Here is a 23687-nt window from a genome sequence, read left to right as displayed (position 1 = left end):
TAGGCTGAGGGGATGGTTAAGCAAGATCTGTATTTTGTTGAAGTGTAATTGGGAACCGTGAAATTCAGCTCTTGAATTCAGCCAAGAGGGCTTGTGATACTACTTTCAGTGAGGCCAGGAGTTCATTCACAGTCATCTGAGTAAGTAACTTTTAGATCTAATACTGCAAATCCTTTTCAGTCCCGTTAAGTCGGTAGGAATTGAATGGGTAAAATCTGGATAAGAAGTAGCAGAATCAATTTCAGTGTTATTACATCTGTTGATCCAAACCTGACATCTTATTTTAATTCATGAGTTATTCTTCACAAAAACTTCCTGAACAAAATGTGGCATTTTCCTCACGAAAGAGAGAGGGAAAAGATGGACCAGGTCTGTCATGTTTTAGGCTGAAAACAGTAAAAATATTAGTAAGCATCAGCAGGCAGTTTACCTCCACGATATTCTGTGTTGTTACGCCAGTCATTAAGATCTATTTCTGCAGTGCCAGCTATAACCAGCTCCAGTTCTCTGGCATCGAAAACAGAGACAAGCCTGGAGTCTACAACCTGAAACAAAAAACACTGGTAAGCACGGTTTCAGGCTGGAAATAAAGCAGACGTGACGTCTCCTAAACCTATGGCTCCGATGGCCAGCTCTTTATTCTGAAGAAGTCTGCATGCTGACAGCTAACTTCCACTCCTCTGCTGATAAATCTCTGCTCTTCTTCAGGGATACTGCTGATGTTTTGAGCTACAAACAATGGGGACACATGAGATTTGAACAGAATGAAACAATGTAAGTGACAGGACATAATCTGTGCAGAACATTCTTCAGTGTTACATTCACTCTCACAAGTGATTTTGATAGTCAAAGACTGGATTTGTAATATGGGCAATTTATTTTATATTTGTTTTGCATTGGAATTTGATTACAACTGCATAGGAGTGCCCTCAGGTCTTCAGCCACTGAAGATGCAGCTGAGGTTTCACTTGAATTATGTGAAACCGAAAGCTTTAACGGCCTGTAGTATTCGCAGGGAGAAAAAGCCAGCGAACCATATGCAAACTTTAGTAAACTGTAGGGAGTCGCTTAGCCAAACCCTTGCTACAGCAAAGGGCTGACCACGTCTGTTCAGCTACAAAGCCACCCTCACTGGCTTCCACCACCAGTAATGTCAGTGCACGACTGCTCAGAGCCCTCAGTTACCAGGACTATTCTGCGTGTCCGTTATCTGCTGTTCCATTTGCCAGGGTGGCCGTTCTTTCGGTTCATTTCCCTCCGCAACACAGCCCTCAACTTCTACTCCTATTACAGCTGCTAGGGCAAGATACTTTCCAGTACCTGAAGGGGCTACAGGAGAGATGGGGAGGGACTCTTTATCAGGGAGTGGAGTGATAGGACGAGGGGTAATGGTTTTAAACTGAAAGAGGGGAGATTTAGATGAGATACTAGGAAGAAATTCTTTCCTGCGAGGGTGGTGAGACACTGGAACAGGTTGCCCAGAGAAGCTGTGGCTGCCCCATCTCTGGAGGTGTTCAAGGCCAGGCTGGATGGGGCTTTGAGCAACCTGGTCTGGTGGGAGGTGTCCCTGCCCAGGGCAGGGGGGTTGGAACTTGATGATCTTTAAGGTCCCTTCCAACTCTAACCGTTCTGTGATTCTGTGGTAAGATCCAGGGACAACACTGGAGCAGCACCCAGGAATACCAGTAAGATAATAGCTGACTGCGTCCTAGGACCAACTTTAGTGGAATGAGTCCCTACGGACACAGTGTGTCACACCAGCTCTTCATTGAAGTGTACAATTCTTCACAATCTTCTTTTGCATCACAGCAGGGTAAAACAAAATTTGCAAATGCCCACTTCTCTAACTATGTGAATGGAAAGCAGTATCTTTCTTAACTCTTGATCGTTATGCTTTATCATATTCAGAATACACATTTCTTTCCTTTCTCCCTTAATCCTAAACATGCCATATCCACAGTCCCTGTCTCTAGAGATCCAGGCACTCCAATTCCTTGCTATCTGTGTGTCTGTTCAGCTATTTCATAGGGTACCAATGAAGCATAGTTTAATCATGGGGTCAGCTCATCCAGATGAGGAATGGAGGAAGACCGCGGGGTCGTCGTTTTGTTACTTACTTCGTAGAAGCCACGGACCAGGGCCTCTGTTTGCTGAACCACCCCTCGTTCCACTCGCCACTTCACCATTCTCTCGATGTACTCTTTTTTGTTCTTTTCTGTCACTGCTGTATTTGCCCCTCCAGATTTCAACTCTCTCTCCGTCACCTATGGAACAAAGATAAACAGTGGTGTATCAGCGTATGGATCACGTTTTGTTTAAAATTTAAGTTGTGCTTTGAATATGTAAGTGAGAAAGATAACAGCTGTGTTTCTAGTTCTGGACTCCTGGCCTCTTGTGCATTTGCAGCAGAAACCAAAAGGATAATGAGGGACACCCCCTCAGCCCTAGCCCTGGCCTTATCCCCAGCTGAAGCTGGACTGACCTTTAGGTTACTTCAAACTGCAGCAGCAATGATTGATTCAGAGAGCACCACCTATAAGCCATGTACAATGTGCCACTCTGGCCAGTCTTTTCATCCTTCTCCTCTCCTTTTCCCCCTCTAGGAGCTGCAGAGAGGGTGACAACCATACCAGCTTGCTACTTGCTGTAGATGATCCAAGCAAGGGTATGGGAAGCAACAGGTTGAGGAGGCAATCACAGTATTGGAACAGACACATTGTTTTGCCAACTGGAAGGGATATCTATTTGTCTCTTAGGCAACAAGTGCTAATTAGTTTACTCAGAAATGCCAATAGCCAAAAAAATCATCACAAAAGGAATACTCCCAATACACTATCTAAACAAGACCTGTACAGCACCCTGCACGGAGGACAAATATACTCACTGTGGGATTCAGAGTTTTGTATCGACCATCCAAACCTGACAAGTGTTTGTACGGTAAATAACTTTTTAATTTTTTTAACCAAGAGCTACAGCTTTTCATTGCATTTTAATGGTTAATTTAGTTGTCTTGGGTTACTAAGGCTTAAGATTGAGAAGGGATTTAAGGAATCAATCTAGATTCTACCCAGCGAGCACATACTCCTCACATCTGACAGAAAATAATATTTATCTTGCAATTATTTTCACGTTCAGTCTAGTGGATTTAAAAGGAAGAATGTTTTGCTCTCCTCTTCGGTTTTCTGCTGCTATAACAATGATGTCTAGCACAGATAGTAAATGCACTGCATGAATACATATTCATAATTTGTATTATTTACATATTATTTATATTATTACCTATTGATGAGCCCAACAAACAACACACAGCATATACAGTATTTAGGTCACTTTGCTTGAGGGACCTGTTGTAACGTTATGAATTATGGAAACCCTCGATGAGTCATCTAATCTGTAGCTTTGTGGAGAAACAGCAAGAACAAGTAGGGTTGGATGTAACGAGTTAGGAATTCTTAGCTCGTTCAGGTTAAATTCCCAAATGTAGATCACCGTGTCACCATTATACAAGCAACGCTGCATTGGCCAGAGGGTAAGACTCCGGCCCAGCTGCCATGCTGTATTCTTCAAGACTGTGAGGCAGTAAGAAACATCTGTCCCAGCAACTAAATATTGTCTAGCTTTAAGCACGACAGTAAGTCCAGATGTTCTAAATCTCCTGCAAGACTTCCCATAAACACCTAGACACGCTAATGATTATTTCTTCAACTTCTCATTATCCCTGTAATTTCAAATACAATTAGTTACCTAGAATTCAGGCAATCAATTTGTCCCTATTTTTAATTTCTTGTCCATAGAGGCATTAACCACAGCTGCGAGCTGTAATTCAGAACCAGGTTTCACAGTAACAAGGAGACATTTCAACCAATCTGGTCCATTCCTGGTGCAATTGCCAGGGCTCGGAGACAGGCCCTATGGATATATAGAGCCTGGAGACAGGCCTGGAAGAACACTTTCTACTGAGTAAAAGCATGAGAAAGAAAGAGACATGAAAGAAAAAATGAAAGACGTAGTGACTGGTCTATAATAAAGCCATTGTAGAAACAAGACAAAAGGGCTGTAACCCATCTACCAGAGAGCCTCTCAAAGAGCCACTATTTCTTGCTTCCTTTACCCAACCCTGGAAATCCAGCTTCCCAAACGTTAGCAGAGCTCCCACTGTGATCTCCGCTTGCACGTGTATCCAGCAAAGCAATGCTCAGATGGCATTTAAGTGGTCAGATACTCTTGGCATGCAAGAATTTCCAACTGGGATCCATCTGTGAGCATAAAATGTGATTGCGATTTCTTCGTTATTTTGCTGTCAGCACTTTGCAAATTTCAGAAGGGGGAAAATCTCACTTTTGCCCAGGACTCTTGGATTCTGACAGTCATAATTCACAGCGAGAACCATTTTTTTCCCCCATCACTAGATCTAGCAAGGATAGTGTCTAGTACATATGAAATAAAGTACTAGACAATGTGTGAACTGGCATAAAAATCTGTTTTTTAGTGTTCTTTTGCTTTCATATCACAGTATCTACAACAGATTGTGATTTTCTTCTATTCTCTTTGGAGCCATCTCTTACCTTCCACAACAGACTCCTATGTAATTGTCTAGCTCTTTTCTTTGGGGAGAGCATACCGGGTAATTAGCGTGCCAAATGTTACCTTCAGATGCATCAGGGTAATTCAGGCTGAGATTCTTATTCATCTTTGTAGTCATCTAATGTAAATACAAACTTGTCTCATCTGTCTTCATGAAAATGTCTGTATGTTTCTCTCCGTCTTTGTGTATTAGTCTTATATATAAGGCATATCTTCCAGGGAAACCACTGTACTGTCAACTGCATGTCACGCAAGCTCTCAGCTCAAAGCCCATGAAAAACCCCTGCATTTAAGACTGCAGAAAAACAGTGTTACCTTTCCTACAGAGGCTTCTTACTCCAGTTCTTCTGCCCCATCCTTTTCATTTCATCTACCCTTGACTCTGCATCCATCATGACCTTGTACTATAAGCAGACTAAATACAGTTTGTAAAATATCCCCTGGAGTCTTGCTTGCTTTCTGTTACTTTCAAGCTTACAGTGGAGCAGCCCTCTTACTCTCAGGGCCAGAATCCCTCCCCTCAGAAACTAGTCTAACTCTTCCCTAGCTCTGTGGAAACTCCTCCTGTCAACTTTATTTTCTGGGGCTAAGAGCCACTCTCTGTATATTCCACCTGATCTCTCTGCTCCCGTTGACACTGTGTGTCTGCTCCTTACACGAGTGAACTTCCATCTCTTGAGCTTCTGCAGTCCTTGGTGAGCTTGGTTCCTCAGTCTCTCTAGTTTTCAGTGTCTCCACGGAGGTCCTTAATCTTGGTCTGAATATTGCTTTGGGTCCCCCCAAGGCTTTCCAGAGACAGTTATAATCTAGCAGGGGTTACAACAGCAAAGAGCACCAGGGCTTCAGTGCAAGCCAAAGAACCCCACAGGAAACACTTGTTCTGGTTGCCAGTCTGCACTTAAGCCAGGGCTGTGCCCCAGTTAAGGCTATAGTTACCCAGATCAGCTAGGTTAAAGAGAATGGTCTGACTAAGGCAGAGCTGAGTGGTAGAAAGCATAATAAATGGATAAATTACCTACCAAGGTGTTAAGTAGGTGCAAGGTAAGTGACATAGAATCTATCAGGGAGATACCAGACAAAATAATGGTGAAAGGTCTTACAGCACCTGCCAAATGTTTTCCTTCCCTCCTAACCCTCCCCATCCTTTCAGTCTCATCAGCTTTAAGTTACATTGCTCGCATTCACTGAATGCCACATGTGTGTGAACTACACCCTGGAGAGAAGAGCTGCACTCCACTTCAGAGAATTCCTCATGCTCATCAGTGTGTGGCTCAATAAGCCTGTAGGGGGGCTGGTATTTTATATTATACACCTTAAGAATAAACATCTGCATTGAAACAGGTGGCTTGAAAGAAACAGAAGGTAGGAGAAGAAAATGTTATTGAAAGGCTAAAGGATCTGTTCTGACAGAAAGACGTTCATCACGCTCAACTTTGTCAGCTTCAAATTTGCTTTTCACGTGTTTTGCATAGCTGTGCTCACCTGTCCAAACACCTCCTCGTTCACTGTGAAGGTGAGATCCAGGATATCTGTGATGTTATTATCCTTCATCCACTGCAAGCTCTGATGGAACTCTTCATCCAGGTACTCTAAGTCGCTTAAATCACACGGCCTGATTGCGAGGCAAGAAAAAAAACCTGTAGCTGAATATACGCCCCCATGACTATTGGCAGGCTGACCTACTACTAAGAACATGAACAAATTTATGCCGAAGGATCCACCATAAATCTGGTGTTGGTTTGGTTTTGTTAACATCCAGGCCTGTTACACAGACCCTCTTCAAGCAGTTCTGCAACTCTCTGCAGTGCACGGCTGGGCTCAAGGCCAAGCCTGTTGGCTGCCTGCACTGTTTGCCGTCAGAAGGAGCACCCCCCGGGGCTTGATTTTATATGAATCTTCAGGATGCCCTGCACTTGAGAGCACGTGCTTACCTTCAGTCCAGATGGGCCCTGCCATGTTGTGCCTGGCTGCTTCCGTGGAGCTATCATCCTCAAGGTGAGCGCGCAAGACTGACATAAGGCAGACCAGGCAGCCTAAATTTCTGCTAATAAGGAGTCGGCCTTGCTTGCTGAAAGGGCAGGTGGATGTTATGAGCAGCTGGTTTCAAATCCCCTAAAGGGGCAATAAGGACGCAGGGAGGACTCTAGGCTTCAGGCTGTTTCCAGACTAGCTCAGATACAATACAGATATGAGCACTGGGACCCCAGCAACACTCATTGTTAAAAAAATAAAATTAAATGTAGTTAAAGAACTTGAAGGACTGTTAAGACAAATATCTTTGTTGATTTGGAATCACCCTAAATGATAAAATGTTTTAGCTAAACTTTACTCTGCTCTTTGTCATTTAATTGCAGTCTCGACTTAGGGCTACAAATTTTACGTACCTTGTCTTATTGCAGTCTATTAATTAAAGAGGGACAGATTGTCAATTAAAGCTAACCTTATAAACCTGACACTGAAAGTAATATATTACTGGCAGCTTCTGCTCACCAGTCTTAAAGACAGAAGACAAATAATACAAAACATTCACTGTTTATATCTACATGAGCATTCCTAATTAAGCCGAGCTGTGTTTAAGATGAAAACCTACTCTTTCAGTGAGGCATGAGAAATTACGTATTTTTCTTAATATGATCCCCCTCCTTTTTTTGTCGCTGTTTTGTTTCGTTCCATCGAAGATGCTTTGCAGTCTTCTACATATCATTTTAATTGCTTTGATAACTTTTCATCAGTAGTAAACTCTGGAATTACGGGTCAGTGCTTTTCTAAATGTCACACTTATGCATTTTTATCACCATAGTCCGTATTTATGAAGGGCAAGTTCTTGGAGAAAGTAAAGAAAAATGAAAACACATTTGTTTTCTATCACAGACCAAGCAACAAACAGTGGGAAGGACTTGAAGGTCAGAGCGCTTGAAGCATTTCCACGCGGCCGTGTCTCTAGAACTCAGTGCAGGATCCCTGTTTCTGCATGGTTTCTGCACGGCTGCACGCTCATACTTACAGCCTTAGCAGTGCTTTGTAGAACGGCCTGGTGAAGAAAGCATCGAGAAGGTACTGATGAATGAGAGCAAGGCCAAGAATACGACCGCTGAACCTGAACCTGGGACAGAAAATGCAGAGTAAATTAATTATAACTCAAGCCGTTCTACATAGAAGCTTACACAGAGAGCAACTGTTCTTCGTTTCTGACTTAGCTTCTTACATTTATTCATTTATTTCTTTTTTCCCCGAGCAGGTACCTAACACCATCCCTCGCACTTCTGATCAATAATGGATCTCTTCTTGATCCATCTCCTCCATATCTCCAATATGTGCAGCTGGCATGTTATACGCTCTCCTGGTCCAAACCAACAAACGCTCTGAAGACTCACCTTCTATGATCTTTAGTTGAATGTTCTGATACAGACTGACTCCATCAAACACAATATTTAGCCAGTGAAATACTGTAATACTGCACCTCACCCCAGCAGAAAACATGCTATCAAAACAGCTGCAAAGGATATTTAGTGAATCAGTATATCCAGTTTCTAACTGGTTACGACCTTCCCAAGCTGGGGATTTAAAGTACTTTAAAAGGGTAGTGAGTTGACTTTACAGGCAGGAAACTGAAGTTCAAATAAGTTAACTGTTGTGACCAAGGACACATACTGAAATCAGTACCTAAAGCTCAGGCAAGCTGTCCCCACACCACTTTCTTAATGCTGATGCTCAGCTGTTTTCACTATTTACACACTCTTGTGTTTGCTTCTGTTTTCCAAGAACAACCTCCCCTAGTCCCACTCCAAGTACGCTCAAAGGAGTGTCCTGTCCATTACAAGCTATGACCTGTGATGGTAAGCTGTTAAATTTTTCTTTCTACGATTTCTTCTGTGACTTATTAGATATTATTCCATTAAATCTGGTTTTACATCAGTAATCTCAGACAGAAAAACACAGAACAGGTGCGAGTCCAGGTGTGTTTGGTTTTTTTTTTTTTGTAGAAACACCCCCATCACCCATCCAAAACTTACTTATTTGTAAAGAAAAAAAAGAAAAAAATCCCAGATCCCAAATAGGGGCGCTCCAAGCCTGAGCTTCCTGACATCATAGTAAAGTTTTATTCCACAAAAATGAGAAACAGATCAAAAAGCCAAGAAACCATTCCTTCCGCTGCCGGAACCAGTGCGAAGACCCCTCCTGCATATGAACGAAACGTGAGTCTCATTGTAATAAAAGCGGCACAGACTATCCGTTCAGTCAACTTTATGCTCATGGGACAGAACAACAAGTGCTCAGTATGTCAAACGGGGCACAAAATAGCCTGCTGTGGGCCCAATTAGCATTTACATCACCACAGGAGCTGCCTCCGGGTCCCCTGCATCCAAGAAAGGTGCTTATGATCTGCAGCTGACTGGGAACAGGAGAGTGATTATATTACCCCCTTACAGCTGTTTCCACAGCAGCAACAAAAGGCAGCTGTTGGGTCCGGTTAGGACCTGCTTCGCTTCACTTGTGCTCTGGTGCAATGTTTCCAGCAAAAAACACCGAAAAGAGGGGGAGCTGACACAATGAAAGTACAGTGGAAGCCAGACAGCTCAAATCCCAGAAATACCGAGCCTGTAATCCATCAGTTTTACAGCACCTTCAGGATCTATAATCAACTCCGTTTGTCCTAAATAACCCATGTCGGCTTTTTTTGGGTTTTGTTCTTCATCACCCCCTTTTTCCCCATCCATCCCTATACATTTTGAAAGCGAACGCTGAATGAAAGTAATAGGAGCATGGGGTGTTCCTCACCACGACACTCGCCCTGTGGCTACTCGACTGTGCAGGGCTGGGCAGGCAGGAGCCATTTGGAGTAAAGTAAAGCTGAAAGTAAATTGCCATGAAAAGTCTCAGGGATTTGGGAGCGCTCCTTCTGCTAAGAAATGGGTTGAATGTGTGAACAGCGTGGGTTTTCTCCTTGCTGCTTGTATCCCTTCTGTATCACAGAATCACAGAATGCTATGGGGTTGGAAGGGACCTCTGGAGATCATGTAGTCCAACCCCCCTGCCAAAGCAGGTCCACCCAGAGCAGGTCCCACAAGAATGTGTCCAGGCAGGTTTGGAATGTCTCCAGAGACAGACTCCACCACCTCTCTGGGCAGCCTCTTCCAGGGCTCTGCCACCCTCAAAGTGAAGAAGTTCCTCCTCATGTTTAGGTAGAACTTCTTACATTCAAGTTTGTCCCCGTTTCCTCTTGTCCTGTCCCTGGGCACCACTGAAAAAAGCCTGGCCCCATCCTCCTGACACCCACCCTTTGAGTATTTATAGGCGTTGATCAGATCCCCCCTCAGCCTTCTCTTCTCCAGACTAAAAAGACCCAAGTCCCTCAGATGTTTGGCTAAGACCAAGTGTAGTGTTCTGTACCTCTACAAGGCTTTGAGGGCATGACTTCAAAGCTGACGTGAAAGGGCAGCGCACCGAGATCAAGGTGTTTACAGTCACAATCACGTGTTACGGTAGCCGTTACTGGCGAGTTTAACTGGCATCAATGCCTTATGGCAGAACTGTACCAAACCATCCAAAGGTCACGGGCAGTGTTTCTGTGTGAAAGGCCTAAGTCCGGTGGGTCAGCCTAACCAAATGCGGGGCAGAGCATCTCTGTCTTGCGCGGTCGTTCAGTCTGGCCATGCACTTGCAGCCCCTCTGGGACACACCAGTGCTCACTCCAACTGTGGTTCCCCAGTCCCAGCCCTTGCAACGGTACCATGTAGGAAAACAAATCCGGTACTAACTGGTCTGGATATAGGAGATGAAATAATTAACCAGATGTTGCCACCTGGTGCCTGTCAATACAATGGATAAAAAAAGCTACGTTGCGACTGTATTTTTTGGCAGCTCCACATCACCCCAGCAGACACTGTGCTTTGTGGCCAAAGCTCGTGAGCTCTCCAGCCCACAAACTCTTCCTCTTCTGCACCCAGCTTTGGTTTCTCTGCAGAGGCTCACTATACCTGACTCTCTGATCTCAAGAGCGGTGTAAGAGAAGGTCCTCTGGCCCCTTGTCCGTTTTGGGACGATAGGTGACACCCCTGTGGTCCAGAAGTGTAGTGAGAAACATGGACTGTAGTAAGTCAACAGATACCTATTACTGCTCTCCACAACTACCTGAAAAGAGGTTGTAGAGAGTTGGGGGTCGGTCTCTTCTCCCAAATAACAAGCGATAGGACAAGAGGAAGTGGCCTGAAGTTGCGCCAGGGGAGGTTTAGACTGCATATCAGGAAAAATTTCTACACTGAGAGGGTTATCAAGCATTGGAACAGGCTGCCCAGGGAAGTGGTTGAGGCACCATCCCTGGAGGTATTTAAAAGACGTGTAGATGTGGTGCTGAGGGACACGGGTTAGTGATGGTTTTGTCAGAGTTCGGTTGATGGTTGGACTCATGATCTGAAAGGTCCCTTCCAACCTGGACAATTCTCTGATTCTATGAAAAGGGAGGCGCTTGGTACCCTCTTCAGAGGACAACTAAACAAGTCTATCTGCGTGTGTGTCCATGCAGTCCATCAAGCTGCCACCACGATCATCCAAGCATAACAGCCCCACCTAAAATATATCAAAACTTACAAAAAAAAAACAAGAAGAAAAATCGCCCTCCTTACAAAAGCCAGGTAAAACAAAACCAGACATTCGTGTTTATTTCTTCCTGAAGGATTTAGAGCTTGGGTGAGATTCAGAGACAGCCTCTTCAGAAAAAACAAGTTTTCTTGATAGAATAAGTAGCACAAAGGTAAATCCTGGCTGGAGGGCACATACCTTCTTTAAAGCCGATTTACATTTATCTTTCCAAGGAAGTGTAAAATGCTTGTTCGATTTTTTTTCTAGCAGGAAAGATGGTTCGGGAGAGGTGGGGAATGCGAGGTCTTGCTCTGGCCCTTTCTTTCAACACCCTTCCCTTTGGGAGACAACGATTGAGCCTGAGGAACGTGCTCCAGCAGAAAGGGGAAACGTGGGAGGGAGTTAATGAACGGGAAATGGTGGAATCAGAGACAGAATTAACGAGCAGGAGAGCTGCTCTGGTTCGCCTGCCTATCGACACCGTTCTTCCACTCAAAAAAAGGACATTGTGTGCACCTGCTTTCCGGCTTTTAACAACACTGCTATGCAACCCGTTTGCAGAAGTTTCCACGCTACCCACCTAACTCCCTTCTGGAGGCCGCAGGCGCCCCCAAAACAGCCTTGTTTTCACAACAGCCTGTTGCAAAATAACAGGCTTGTTCTCCTCGGTGGGACTCCCTGCATATTTACGGCATGTCTGTGTGCACAGGGAGAGACAAATCCATACGTTGTAGCAGCGACTTAAGCAATAAATTTGCCTCCAATTGCAGGTGAGTCACAGGAAACTTAATTTACCCTGCTCCTTATCATATAGCAGCAGAGTAAGGCAGGACCCATAATGACCCTTTGTTACAGGGCTCTCTCTTAACTGGTTGAACTAACGCAGCTCTACTTTCTATGACAGCACTTCCTTGGATTCAGATGGAGAAGGATGCACCTCGGCAAAATTGTAATCTATGTGTGCAGGGAAAGGATGGTGTTCATCATTCTGCAGGGGATGCTTCGGTAGCCACGGCTCGTGGGCTAAATCGGCTATTGCAAGAGAAACTTTAAATCCTAAATCGAGGAAGCACCTGATGGGATTAAAAAGACTGAAAATCTTGCAAACCTTATCTCCCTCGAACACGTCAGCTGGGTTTAAACGTGCCCTTCTTGATGCAGTAGCTTGCGAAAAAATATTCAAAGGAGGGCTCAAGAGAGATGAATATGATATGGTTCACATCAAACCTGAAAATATCATTTTCCTTTCACGGGACTACTGAAAACTAGCTTTCATCTGTAAGACAAATTTACCCGCTCTGTTGCACCAGTTTTAAAGCTGTCGATTGTTTAATTGTGCAGACGAACTTTTGGCCACCTGAAAGACAAGCTGAACAAATGAGGCTGCACCGCGGGACAGGATTTCTGCCCTTGGCAGCTCTTCTAAGGAAGAATGGCCTTTGGCAGGTGGATGCAGCCTGGAGAACGTTAGTCCTTCCGCAGTGGGAGAGACTGGACCTGATCTCAACTGTTATTGGATATCAGAGAAACCAAAAAAGGGAAAGTATTTAGAAGGGCCCAGTCACAGAAAAGGCTTCACTCTGAGTATGCATCTTATTAGACAACAGAGAATTCAGACATGAAACCCAAATTTGTAGGAAACCAAGCATCATGGGTTCCAGAGGTTGCGGTACAGCTTGTTTTCACAGAATCACAGAACAGTTGGGGTTGGAAGGGACCTTTAAAGGTCATCTACTCCAACCCCCTTACAACAAGCAGGGACATCTTCAACTAGATCAGGTTGCTCAGACCTCCATCCAATGGGACCTTGAATGTTCCAGGGACGGGGCATCTACAACCTCTCTGGGAAACCTGTGCCAGGGTTTCACCGCCCTTATCGTAGCAAGTTTCTTCCTTATATCTAGTCTAAATCTACCTTCTTTTAGTTTAAAAGCATTACTCATTGTTCTATTGCAACAGGCTCTGCTAAAAAGTTTGTCCCCATCTTTCTTATAAGTCCCCTTTAACTACTGAGAGGCCTCTATAAGGTCTCCCTGGAGCCTTCTCTTCTCCTGGCTGAACAACCCCAACTTTCAACTGTCTGAAGACAGGAGAGGTGCTCCAGTGCTCTGATTATCTTCATGGCTCTCCTCTGGACCTGCTCCAGTAGATCCATGTCCTTCCTGTGCTGAGGGCCCCAGAGCTGGATGCAGTACTCCAGGTGGGGTCTCACCAGAGGGAGAGGGGTAGAATCACCTCCTTCGACCTGCTGGCCATGCTTCTTTTGATGCAGCCCAAGATATGGTTGACTTTCTGGGCTGCAAGTCCACATTGCTGGCTCACGTCCAGCTTCTCATCCACCAGTACAGTCAAGTCCTTCTCATCAGGGCTGCTCTCAACCCCTTCATCCCCCAGCCTGTATTGATACCAGGGGTTGCCCCAACCCAGGTGCAGGACCCTGCACTTGGCCTTGTTGGACCTCATGAGGCACATGCACCAGAGGTGAGTGTCTCTACGCTAATAGCACGTATCCTTGTGTTGGCTCAGCGCAGGACACAATCAACATGTCCTGTAACGAGCTATATCTCCAGAGCAATAACCTAGCAGTAGGATCAGATCATCTTTAGAAAACCTTGGCAGTGGATCAAACCCACACCTCTATCAGCCTTCATTAACAAATGCCTTTCTTCAGTTTGGTGTGCATATTTAACCCCTAACTCACAGAAACGTCAGGACATTTGAACGGACTAATGTGATGACGTGAAGCCATCTATTGTCGGAAAGGTTGGCCACGCAGGCTGGGATAGCTAATGCCGTTCTGTTTATCCGGCTTCCATCTGCAACCTTTGCAGACCGCCTCTTTGCCACCGTGTCATTTGGTGGTGTGGTAAATTTGCTCTGCGTATCTGCAGGCTCCGAGGTGGACGCTGTGGCATTCCAGCACGATGCCTCTTCCCTTCAGGAATCTGATGAGCTCATGTGTCATTAATATGAAAGGAACGGCTCTTACAAAGGCCAGGAGACAAAAGTCCACAGAGTCTCAGCACATTAAAGAGTGCTGAAAAAAAAATTTCTTTAATTAGTCCTGGAGGAGAATTCCAATATAAGGAGTAATAAGATTATTGTTGGCTTGTTTTCTTTTCTTATATCCATCTCTAGTATGAAGAATTCTCAGAGAGACAAAGATACAATGTTAGGTCACCTATATGCAGCGTCTTAGAACCACAGAATGGTTAGAGCTGGAAGGCACCTTGAAGATCATCCAGTTCCATCCCCCTGCCATGGGCAGGGACACCTCCCACCAGACCAGGTTGCTCAAAGCCCCATCCAGCCTGGCCTTGAACACCTCCAGGGATGGGGCATCCACAGCTTCTCTGGGCAACCTGTTCCAGTGTCTCACCACCCTCACAGGAAAGAATTTCTTTCTAGTACCTGATCTAAATCTCCCCTCTTTCAGTTTAAAACCATTACACACTTCTTCTGAAGAAATGGTAATGATCCATCTGACCAACTTTTGTTGTTTTCTTTTTAATCTCCTTTGAATTCAGTTCTAAATACTGAGATGCATCTTATCTCATACATGGTCAAAATTCATTCCAGGTTTCCAGAGAGTTATTGAGATTTTAAGGGGAATCTCCATACTACTCACTATGAAACCACAGAAAATTCTGTCAGATAGGCTTCAGTTTCAGTCCATTTTCCAAAAGAAAACTGAAAGGAAACATTTAGGGGTGCTGACACGGAGCAACTCTCTGTGCACTCTTCCAGCCTGGCAACTGATGGAAAACAAATCATATGAAGAGCGGTTGAAGGAGCTGGGACTGTTTAGTATGAGGAAGAGGAGGCTGAGGGGAGACCTCATCACTCTCTACAACTACTTGAAAGGACACTGTAGAGAGGTTGGTGCTGGTCTCTTCACACAGGTAACTAATGACAGAACGAGAGGGAATGGCTTCAAGCTCCAACAGGGTAGGTTTAGACTGAACATTAGGAAAGAATTTTTCACAGAAAGAGTGGTCGGGCATTGGAACAGGCTGCCCAGGGAGGGGGTTGAGTCACCATCCCTGGATGTGTTTAAGAGCCGTTTAGATGTGGTGTTGGGGGATATGGTGTAGGGGAGAACTTTGTAGAGTAGGGTAGATGGTTGGACTCGATGATCCCAAGGGTCTCTTCCAACCTAGACGATTCTATGTTGTTGGGACTTAATGGAGCACACATTCTACTCGTAGCCAAGGCGCTTCATTCAGGCATCGAAAGATGAAAGAGCATATTCCACGAGTCCCTCCTTGATAATACTCTGTCTGCTTAGTTTTCCTGTAAAACTAGTGAGATTTAATTATATTTTAAAGGAAATTTGTAACACTTGTTTAAGAAAGCACTGGCCTTTCTTAAGTAGCCCCGATGGTAAAGCGTATGGAAAGGGGGAGATTCCAGCAGGCCTGCTTGCAGATTGACATAAGATACAAAGAGGGTGTTCAGAGACGTGTGCATCGCCCAAGAACTAAATTAAACAAGAAAAAAAGAAAAAAAGGGATGAAAACTGATTTTTTCAGAGTGAAAATCAACATGGTACAAAAAAAAAGAATCCTTTAGGTTTCAAATCCTGAACTGGTAATTCTCTTCAGGTGAAGATCTACAGGAGTGAGACTTCTCTTGCCTTTAGATATTTCCACGCTTGCTGGGCACCTGAGTTTCATGTGATGAGTGTATTTATGAGAATCAACCTCTCGGTTTATCGCTTGACTGTCCATATGTTTTCTGCTGCAAAAGGCCAGTGACACTCCAGTAAGTGCCTACCCTACTTTTATTTTCTGGATCTATCTGTAAATGTAACCCAGCACTTCTGTTTCTCAATCCTAAAGAGTAACCACACGAAAAAGAGCTATTGCTTACACGTGATGGAAACGTGAACTATCCATGTCCTTCTAAATCTCTGGAGCTGGGGTATTGTGAATTAGCAACTGAGCCTCAAACCAGTCCCGAAGCTTCATTTACCAGTAACTGAAAAACAACAGGATGATGCGAATCTTATTGCTTCTTTACTTAACCTCATCACATCCTTCGCGTCTTTCCCCTGTCTCTAACCCAGCTGTCTTGCATTTTCACTCAAAACGTCTTTTTATCTTCCTTATATCGTGGCTACGCCCACCACAAAAGAACTGTCAGGAAAGGTTAAAAGACTAGTTGTGGCAGAGAGCAAAAAGCACGCATTTAGGAGGAAAGCTGCAGGCTGTTCTGCTTTAGACAGAAAAATGAGGGGCAAAGATAACGTAGGTAAGGGAAATGATGAAATTCAACAAGGGCAAGGGCAGGGTGCTGCACCTGGGCAGGAATAACCCCCTGCACCAGGACAGGTTGGGGGCTGACCTGCTGGAGAGCAGCTCTGAGGAAAAACACCTGGGATCCTGGTGGACAACAGGATGACCATGAGCCAGCAATGTGCCCTTGTGGCCAAGAAGGCCAATGGCGTCCTGGGGGGCATCAGGAAGAGTGTGACCAGCAGGTGGAGGGAGGTCATCCTCACCCTCTGCTCTGCCCTGGGCAGGCCCCATCTGGAGCACTGGGTCCAGTTCTGGGCTCCCCAGTTCAAGAAGGACAGGGAACTGCTGGAGAGGGGACAGCAGAGGGCTACAAAGATGATTAAGGGCCTAGAACATCTCTCTTAGGAGGAAAGGCTGAGGGACTTGGGTCTTTTCAGTCTGGAGAAGAGAAGACTGAGGGGGGATCTGATCAACACCTATAAATACTTAAAGGGTGGGTGTCAGGAGGATGGGGCCAGTCTTTTTTCAGTGGTGCCCAGGGACAGGACAAGAGGGAACGGGCACAATAGGAGTTCCACCTAAACATGAGGAGGAACTTCTTCATTTTGAGGGTGGCAGAGCCCTGGAAGAGGCTGCCCAGAGAGGTGGTGGAGTCTCCATCTCTGGAGACATTCAAACCCACCTGGACACGTTCCTGTGCAACCTGCTGTGGGTGGACCTGCTTTGGCAGGGGGGTTGGACTAGATGATCTCCAGAGGTCCCTTCCAACCCCATATCATTCTGTAATTCTGTAGAATTCCCAGCATCCCCTCAGGTTTCTCTACACACAATCTCTCAAACAGCTACTTTCAGGAGGACTCCTTAGTTCAAGCACCCAGTGGCTCCAGGTAAATGCTCACACAGAGAGACAGTTACAGCTGCATTTGCTCATCGCTGCATCCAAGATAACAAGGCCCACGCCGAGGCAGCTGCATTGGCTCCTTGCACATCAGCTGAGCTGTGTCAGAAGTTATTACTGCAGATACGGAACAGAGAAAATCCAGCTCTGGGACTTCCACTGCGCGGAGTCATCACAGGCAGGCCAGCCTTGGTGTCGTGGGTTCTCCGAGCACCAGAGACTCCAGGCACAGGAAACGGAGAATTGATTTCCAGTTCTGTCTTTAAACTAACGAGGAGACTAATAAAGTAGAAAGTGTCTCTGTAACAAGAAATCTGTGCTGTGTGTCATTTTACCAATAACAAAGAAGCTCCACGAATGTAGTGTTTTGGAAGAGGAGAGGAGGAATGTGGCCGAGTGGTGGAGCGGCTGTCTCCTGCTTGCAGAGTTATCAACCTCATGGACCGTAACGGACAATCGTCCTCCTCTGGGAGAAGCTCTGGCAAAATACGGCAGCACAGACATGACTAACCTTCATCAGAAGCCGGGCTGCTTGCAGGGTTTAGCTTCACTTGCTGGTACCGTGGATAAAACACACTGGCCTGTAAGACTGTCGGCAAACTCTCCTCCAGTTCTGCCCAGTAAGTGCAGAGGAGATGCAGACTGAGGTACGAACTACGGGGTAGAAGACTACAAACCTTTAGGTTTTGAAATTCCCAGATCCTAGGCTGTGTTTTTGACTGGCGGATCCCAAAGCAGCTTCCAGAGGAGATCAGTGCCAATACTTCATTTGGCAAATGAGAAAACTTAGATAGAAAAGTAAAATGGGCTTAGATAAGTGGCAGAGGCAGCAAGGGAATCACAGCGCTCTGAGTCCCAGCTCTGTTTTAGTTGTTTAGTCTATTTGACTTTTTTTTTTTTTTACTTTCTTACCTTCTATAAAACGCTATGTAATTTTGGGAATCAGCTCTAGTTTATGATAAGCTCCTTATGGATCAACTCAGGCTGATGCACACGGGTTGTTTTTTTTAAGCCAGGAAAAGAGCATTTTTATCGAGAGATTTTGATTTCTCGGTCAAACCTTTTGGAAAAGCTGCTGGTGGCGAAAAGGCGGTTTGTAAAGCTACCGACTGGTAAAGTTTTATACGTCGCACGATTTATGTTTGCTTTGCCACGTGTTGAAACAAACTAGTCAAGCACCAGGGGAGAATCCCTAGATGGAGTCATCTGCCAGACAAGAGGGCCACGGAAGCTCAAGTCTATTTTAGGTCTTGTTTTATAAACCACTGAACCCCTCCAACTTTTATTAATATCACCGCAATCCGAGAGCTCAGAACGCAGCAGACCTGGACCTTTGCGTCGCCGTTCTGAAGTCCAAGAAAATTTTTGACTTTTCCCGTATGAACCTTTCCCATAAAATTAATTAATTCCAGCTTCTAGTCTGTCTTTCCCAGAATGCAAGTCGTAAGTCACAATGTAAAAAGCTTCCTTCACTCAGATACAAGATACTGAGTTTACAGGTCTGTATTCCTATTATTAAATACGTATTTTTTTCATAGAGGTTGGACAGGTCAGGATTTTTCTCATCCTCCGTAATTTTATTGAGATTTTGAAAAATATTCCTGTCCCAAGTCGGGGCAAACTGACAAACGTGACGTTGCCCTTCCCCCTTTATATACACTCGGAGCAGATCAACGGAAACCTCGATCTTCCCTTTTTCTGCATTTTAATGTAACACTAAGGTAACAACGCTGAAATGAAGAATCATTTTCAACTTCTAACTTTCCAAATATCCCAGGGACAGACCTACACAAAGAGAAATGTCTTTTCTGCTCCAAAATACCCCAAATGAATTTGGTTGATGAATTTGGTTGACGAAAACAATTCCGCTCTGCAAGCACTCCTTCTTTTGATGCATGAATAGTGTTTGCTAATAAAAAGGGTGAGTTTGGGAATTTCTGCACCTGCTCTCGCTGACTTCTCTTTACCTCACCAAAGTCTGCATAAAATGCAGTGGGAAATAAGGAGGGGCAAAGATGCCTGAGCAATACTTCATGGTGACAGCTCAGCCTCGCCATTCCGGTGCGGCTGGAAGAAGAGATATTGAGGACATTCATCACTCCCCGGGAGCTCGTTGCCACTACAAATAAACACACAGTCGTTGCCCACCCCGCTGCTTCCCTGCAGTCCCACACGCTCGGAGACAGCCTGGATTTTACCCTTTTCTCCTCTACCACATGCAAAAGGTGGGGACGCTACAAAGATTTTCATGTGAAGTCTCCCAGCTCTGGGCAAACTTAATCCGCGATGTTGCAAAAGACTAAACGGCCTTAAGCAAGGGCGGGGAAAAAAAAAAATTAAAAAAAAAAAAATTACTTTTGTAAAAACACAGCGAAACAGAACACCCGCCTTTCCCTCAAACCAAACTGTAACGATGGAAACAGTGCTGGACAATACGAGCTTCAGAGAAGGGAAAAGGAGAAAAAAACCAGAGAGACATCTCTTCTTTCAACCGGTTTTATATCGCCGTTCGGATCCTCAAAAGAACTTGAAAAAAAATCCTCCAGTAAGACACAGAAAGTCAAGAATAAGGTAGATATAAAGCAGAAACTTTTTTTTTTTTTTTTTTTAAAAATGGCCGCTGTAGAAGCTCAGTTTGGGAGAGTGGTTTTTTTCTCCTTCACTTTGGTTTGCCTTTAATCTTACAATTCCTTCTGACCCTTAATAAATAATTAACCAGCTGTTGAGGCAGGCTCTACGTGATATAGTTATACATCAAACTTAATGGGAAAATCAAAGTTTACTTAAGTACAGAAGGCACCGAGAGAGATCACAGCGAAGCAGCAAGAAGGCATTTCAGTAACATACTCTTTTCACATCGTGAAAAGTCTTATAAAATGATTTCAGCTGCATATTTATTTTAATATGACTCTTGTCCCGAAGATTTACAATAGCGCTTGAAAATTTCTCATGCAAACATAATTTATTTAAAGTAAGATATTGCTAGTAATTAAAATTTATAGTGTAATGTAACATTAAACACTTTGGTGTTCCATGGTGCCTTTCATCTGAGAATTTCAAAGCTGTTCAGAGCATTAGTCTACATCAAATGGATTTCAAGTTGATTACATACTAGGAAATCTCTTCAGATGGCAACTGAGGCAAAGAGGTCACCATCTAAATTTGAAAAACAACTGGATGCTGCCGGATGCCCGCTCTGGGCTGCTATATCTGATCTGATTTTTAAGCGGATGATTTTTCCGCATTTAGCATAGACAGGTCCCTTCAAGATGGTTGCAAAAATGGTCTTCTAAATTCATTCCTCCTCCTAACACAGATCTACGTAACCGGCCCAATTTGAGCCCAAAACCAAACTCAGTGTTTCTGACTCCCTTAATAAAACAGGTATTGGGCCATATGTAGGTTGCCTGCCAAAACAGTTGAAACATTAAAGAGATAAATGAGTAATTTGGGCCACATATTCCCCAGAGCTGCTTTCAGTCAGTGGAGAAGCGTAATCGCTGTTTGCAGACCTCCCGCTTAGATGCTGTGACTACATTTCTCCACTGTTTCTATAAAGAGCCACAGAATGTGCCTAAATCCATCCTATGAGCTGGTCAGCATCTGAATGCAACCCATTAGGTCATGAGGCAATCTGTCACTTTCTTTAAAAAGACTTTAATTGAAATAAGTCGTTCTCCACGTAGCAGGATTAATGGAGCTTTGTTTCCTATAGATCTGTCTCTGATGGCCCTACGTTACCACACTGCAGTAGCTCCAGTTCCTCCTACACATCTCTGCTAGCACTTCCCACACTTTGGAATATCTCCCAGTTCCTCCCTTCTGCCTTCCCCGAGCTTTCACAGCTCTCCCTCACGTCTTCAACCTACCCAGGAAGATGATATAGCTGGTTCACAGCCCGCGCCTGTGATGGACCCGTCGGCTCGCTGGTGCTCACTGGGCAGCGGAGAGGCCAAACACAACACACAACTGTTGAGCTCACCAGCCTGCCCTCGCTGAGGCTTATCTATCCTTTCCCCCAGCCACAAGTGTCGCAAAGCTTTTATTAGGAAATTAGTATCTTTGAGACGTTTACCTTCCTGTCAAATAGGTCTCAAAGTGATTAGGGAACTGTCTGATGGGTAGGCAGGGCAATTGCGCAAGGCACAACTCCTAAGGAAACTGGATTAAGAAAATCAAGCAAGCTCCCTCAGGAGAAAGGACAGCTGAGGTTGCAACATTCTTTGTTCTTCTTGGGTTTATTAAAACAAAAAATGGGAAAAACAACACCCCGCATTCTTTGGCAGGCCCGAGACGGCTAGTGATGGCTATGTGGTTTCTCGTTTACACGAAATAAATAAAAGAGAAGGTCAGAGTTTGGCTGGGGGTGTACCCACACAGCACTGCGCAGGCAAAGGCAGCCTGCTCTACCCATGTGCCAAGCCTGCCAGAGCACGTAAAAGCAACCCAGGCAGCGCCGAGCCTGAAGTAACCAGCCCTGATGGGAGGCAGCGTATATTTTCTCAGCTCAGCGTTGCAGTAACCGCGGCAGTTGGCTTGGAGCACAGGGAAAGCCGGTTCGTGTCTGCATGGAGAGCGGGCGCAAGAGGCTTGCGTCTGCCGGCAGAATCCAGGGCAGAAATACACGCGAGTTTTCTGACTGCGTTCAGCAGCACGGGCTAGAATAGGAGTGGTGCCGGGGGGCAAAAAGAAAGGTTTACTACGGGAACGGAATGAAGAAACTCCTGCCCCAACGCAGTTCTAAATGAGCAGTAAGTTGATGGAGTCCATCAGGACATTGCAGGCAGGAATAAATCTACAGCTTCTGGGAACCTGGGCCACTGGGTCTGAATACATCCTCATCTTTGTGGTCTTCAAGTAGGGTTCTGCACAAGAACATTTTTACTCACAAGTCTTCAACTTTCTAATAAGGTCCCGCTAAATAAAAGTATTCAATTTCATTTAAAGAAACACAAAGAAGCAAAACACAACAGGACTTTTCTGAGATGGACACAGAATGCCAAGTATGATTAGCAAGCTGTAAATACCTCTAAGATAACTGTGACACTGGGGTACCGCCCTCTGCCTGCATAAATGTCACAGCAAGGTCCGCAAATGCCTAATTGTTAAAAAAACAAGCTGTCATTAATTCGCTATGAAAACACAGTAAAACATGTTTCAAGTTAACATCCCTCAGATCTGCGAGTGAACGTCTGCAAATGATTTTATCTGTCTAGGCCATCTGGTCTTCTATGAAGAGACTGGGCTTCTTTTCACATTTCTGGCTGTGGTTTCTACATTTATAAAATGCAACGAACTAAAAAATTCCAAAGTAGATGGTGTGAAAAGGATTGCTGGGGCGAGTCAGATAAAAGACCAGGCGAGCGATCCGGGGACAAAAAGCCTGGTGTAGATGAGCGTGCCGAGAGTACGGCGCTGTCTCTCGAGGAAGGGTGAGTTATGCTAACTATCTTACTGCGTTACTCCCGGGGACGGGACTGCTGGGAAGGAAAACTCTGGCCCACTCGGAAGATGTGTAAAAGAGAGACCAGATTTCCACCCGACAGCAGTTTGTGAACGCAGTGGTTTGGGGAACTAAAAAGAAACTTTTAGTTGTCGCTATCAAATAAAGTACTCGCAGCAGGGAGGGAAAGTTCACGAGAAAAGACCGAGAATTGGTGGATTCTAAGAAGTAGAACTCCTTACGTGATGTTACGGTGACAGCCAAACCATAAAGGTCTGAAATCAGCAGCCACACGAACACCGAAACAGCACAGAGTTGATACTCCCCAGGTTTGGTGACAATGACACAGAAATCATCACAGAAACAAGCATCCGCTTTACCATTTTCACTGAATTTCACTGAATTTTTTAGAGTTGGAAGGGACCGTAAAGATCATCTAGTCCAACTCCCCTGCCGAAGCAGGATTGCCCAGAGCATGTCAGAGCATGTTACTCAGGACTGCATCCAGGCGGGTCTTGAAGATCTCCAGAGAAGGGGACTCCACACCCTCCCTGGGCAGCCTCTTCCAGGGCTCTGGCACCCTCACTGTAAAGAAGTTTCTTCTCATATTCGAGTGGAACCTCCTATGTTCCAGCTTGTGCCCGTTGCCCCTCGTCCTCTCACTGGCAACCACTGAAAAGAGTCTGGCTCCCTCCTCCTTCAACCCACCCTTTAGATACTTATAAGCATTTTGCTTAGCTTGAGCCGAGTAGGGAAATACTATGGAAAATTACAGCCCAAATAAAGACCTGAGGAAAACCCCAGCGTATCTCGGCATGGTTAGACAAATCATCCTGTTACAATAAAGAGAGAATGAGCTGCAGTGAAGAGATGCCAGCAATTTTCTAAACCTCTTGAAAACGCACCATGGAGAAGACAGGGAGAGTGACCAGTGACCCAGATG

The 23687-nt window shown here is 44.9% G+C and overlaps 1 protein-coding gene across 1 annotated transcript in view; it reads right to left on the bottom strand.

Annotated features, from left to right (window-relative positions):
• The window catches only part of HECW1 (HECT, C2 and WW domain containing E3 ubiquitin protein ligase 1), a 190083-nt gene that overhangs the window by 9790 nt on the left and 156606 nt on the right, over window positions 1–23687 (bottom strand). Inside the window, exons 22-25 of the mRNA XM_074146119.1 lie at window positions 7589–7687; window positions 6067–6196; window positions 2118–2264; window positions 431–545 (exon numbers count right to left, since the gene is read on the bottom strand). Of these exons, the coding sequence (XP_074002220.1) occupies window positions 431–545; window positions 2118–2264; window positions 6067–6196; window positions 7589–7687 (491 nt within the window). The remainder of the gene's footprint in view (window positions 1–430; window positions 546–2117; window positions 2265–6066; window positions 6197–7588; window positions 7688–23687) is intronic.

The sequence above is a fragment of the Numenius arquata genome, chromosome 4, assembly GCF_964106895.1.
Source record: "Numenius arquata chromosome 4, bNumArq3.hap1.1, whole genome shotgun sequence".
Lineage (NCBI taxonomy): Eukaryota > Metazoa > Chordata > Aves > Charadriiformes > Scolopacidae > Numenius > Numenius arquata.
This window is presented reverse-complemented; position numbering and strand designations above follow the sequence as displayed.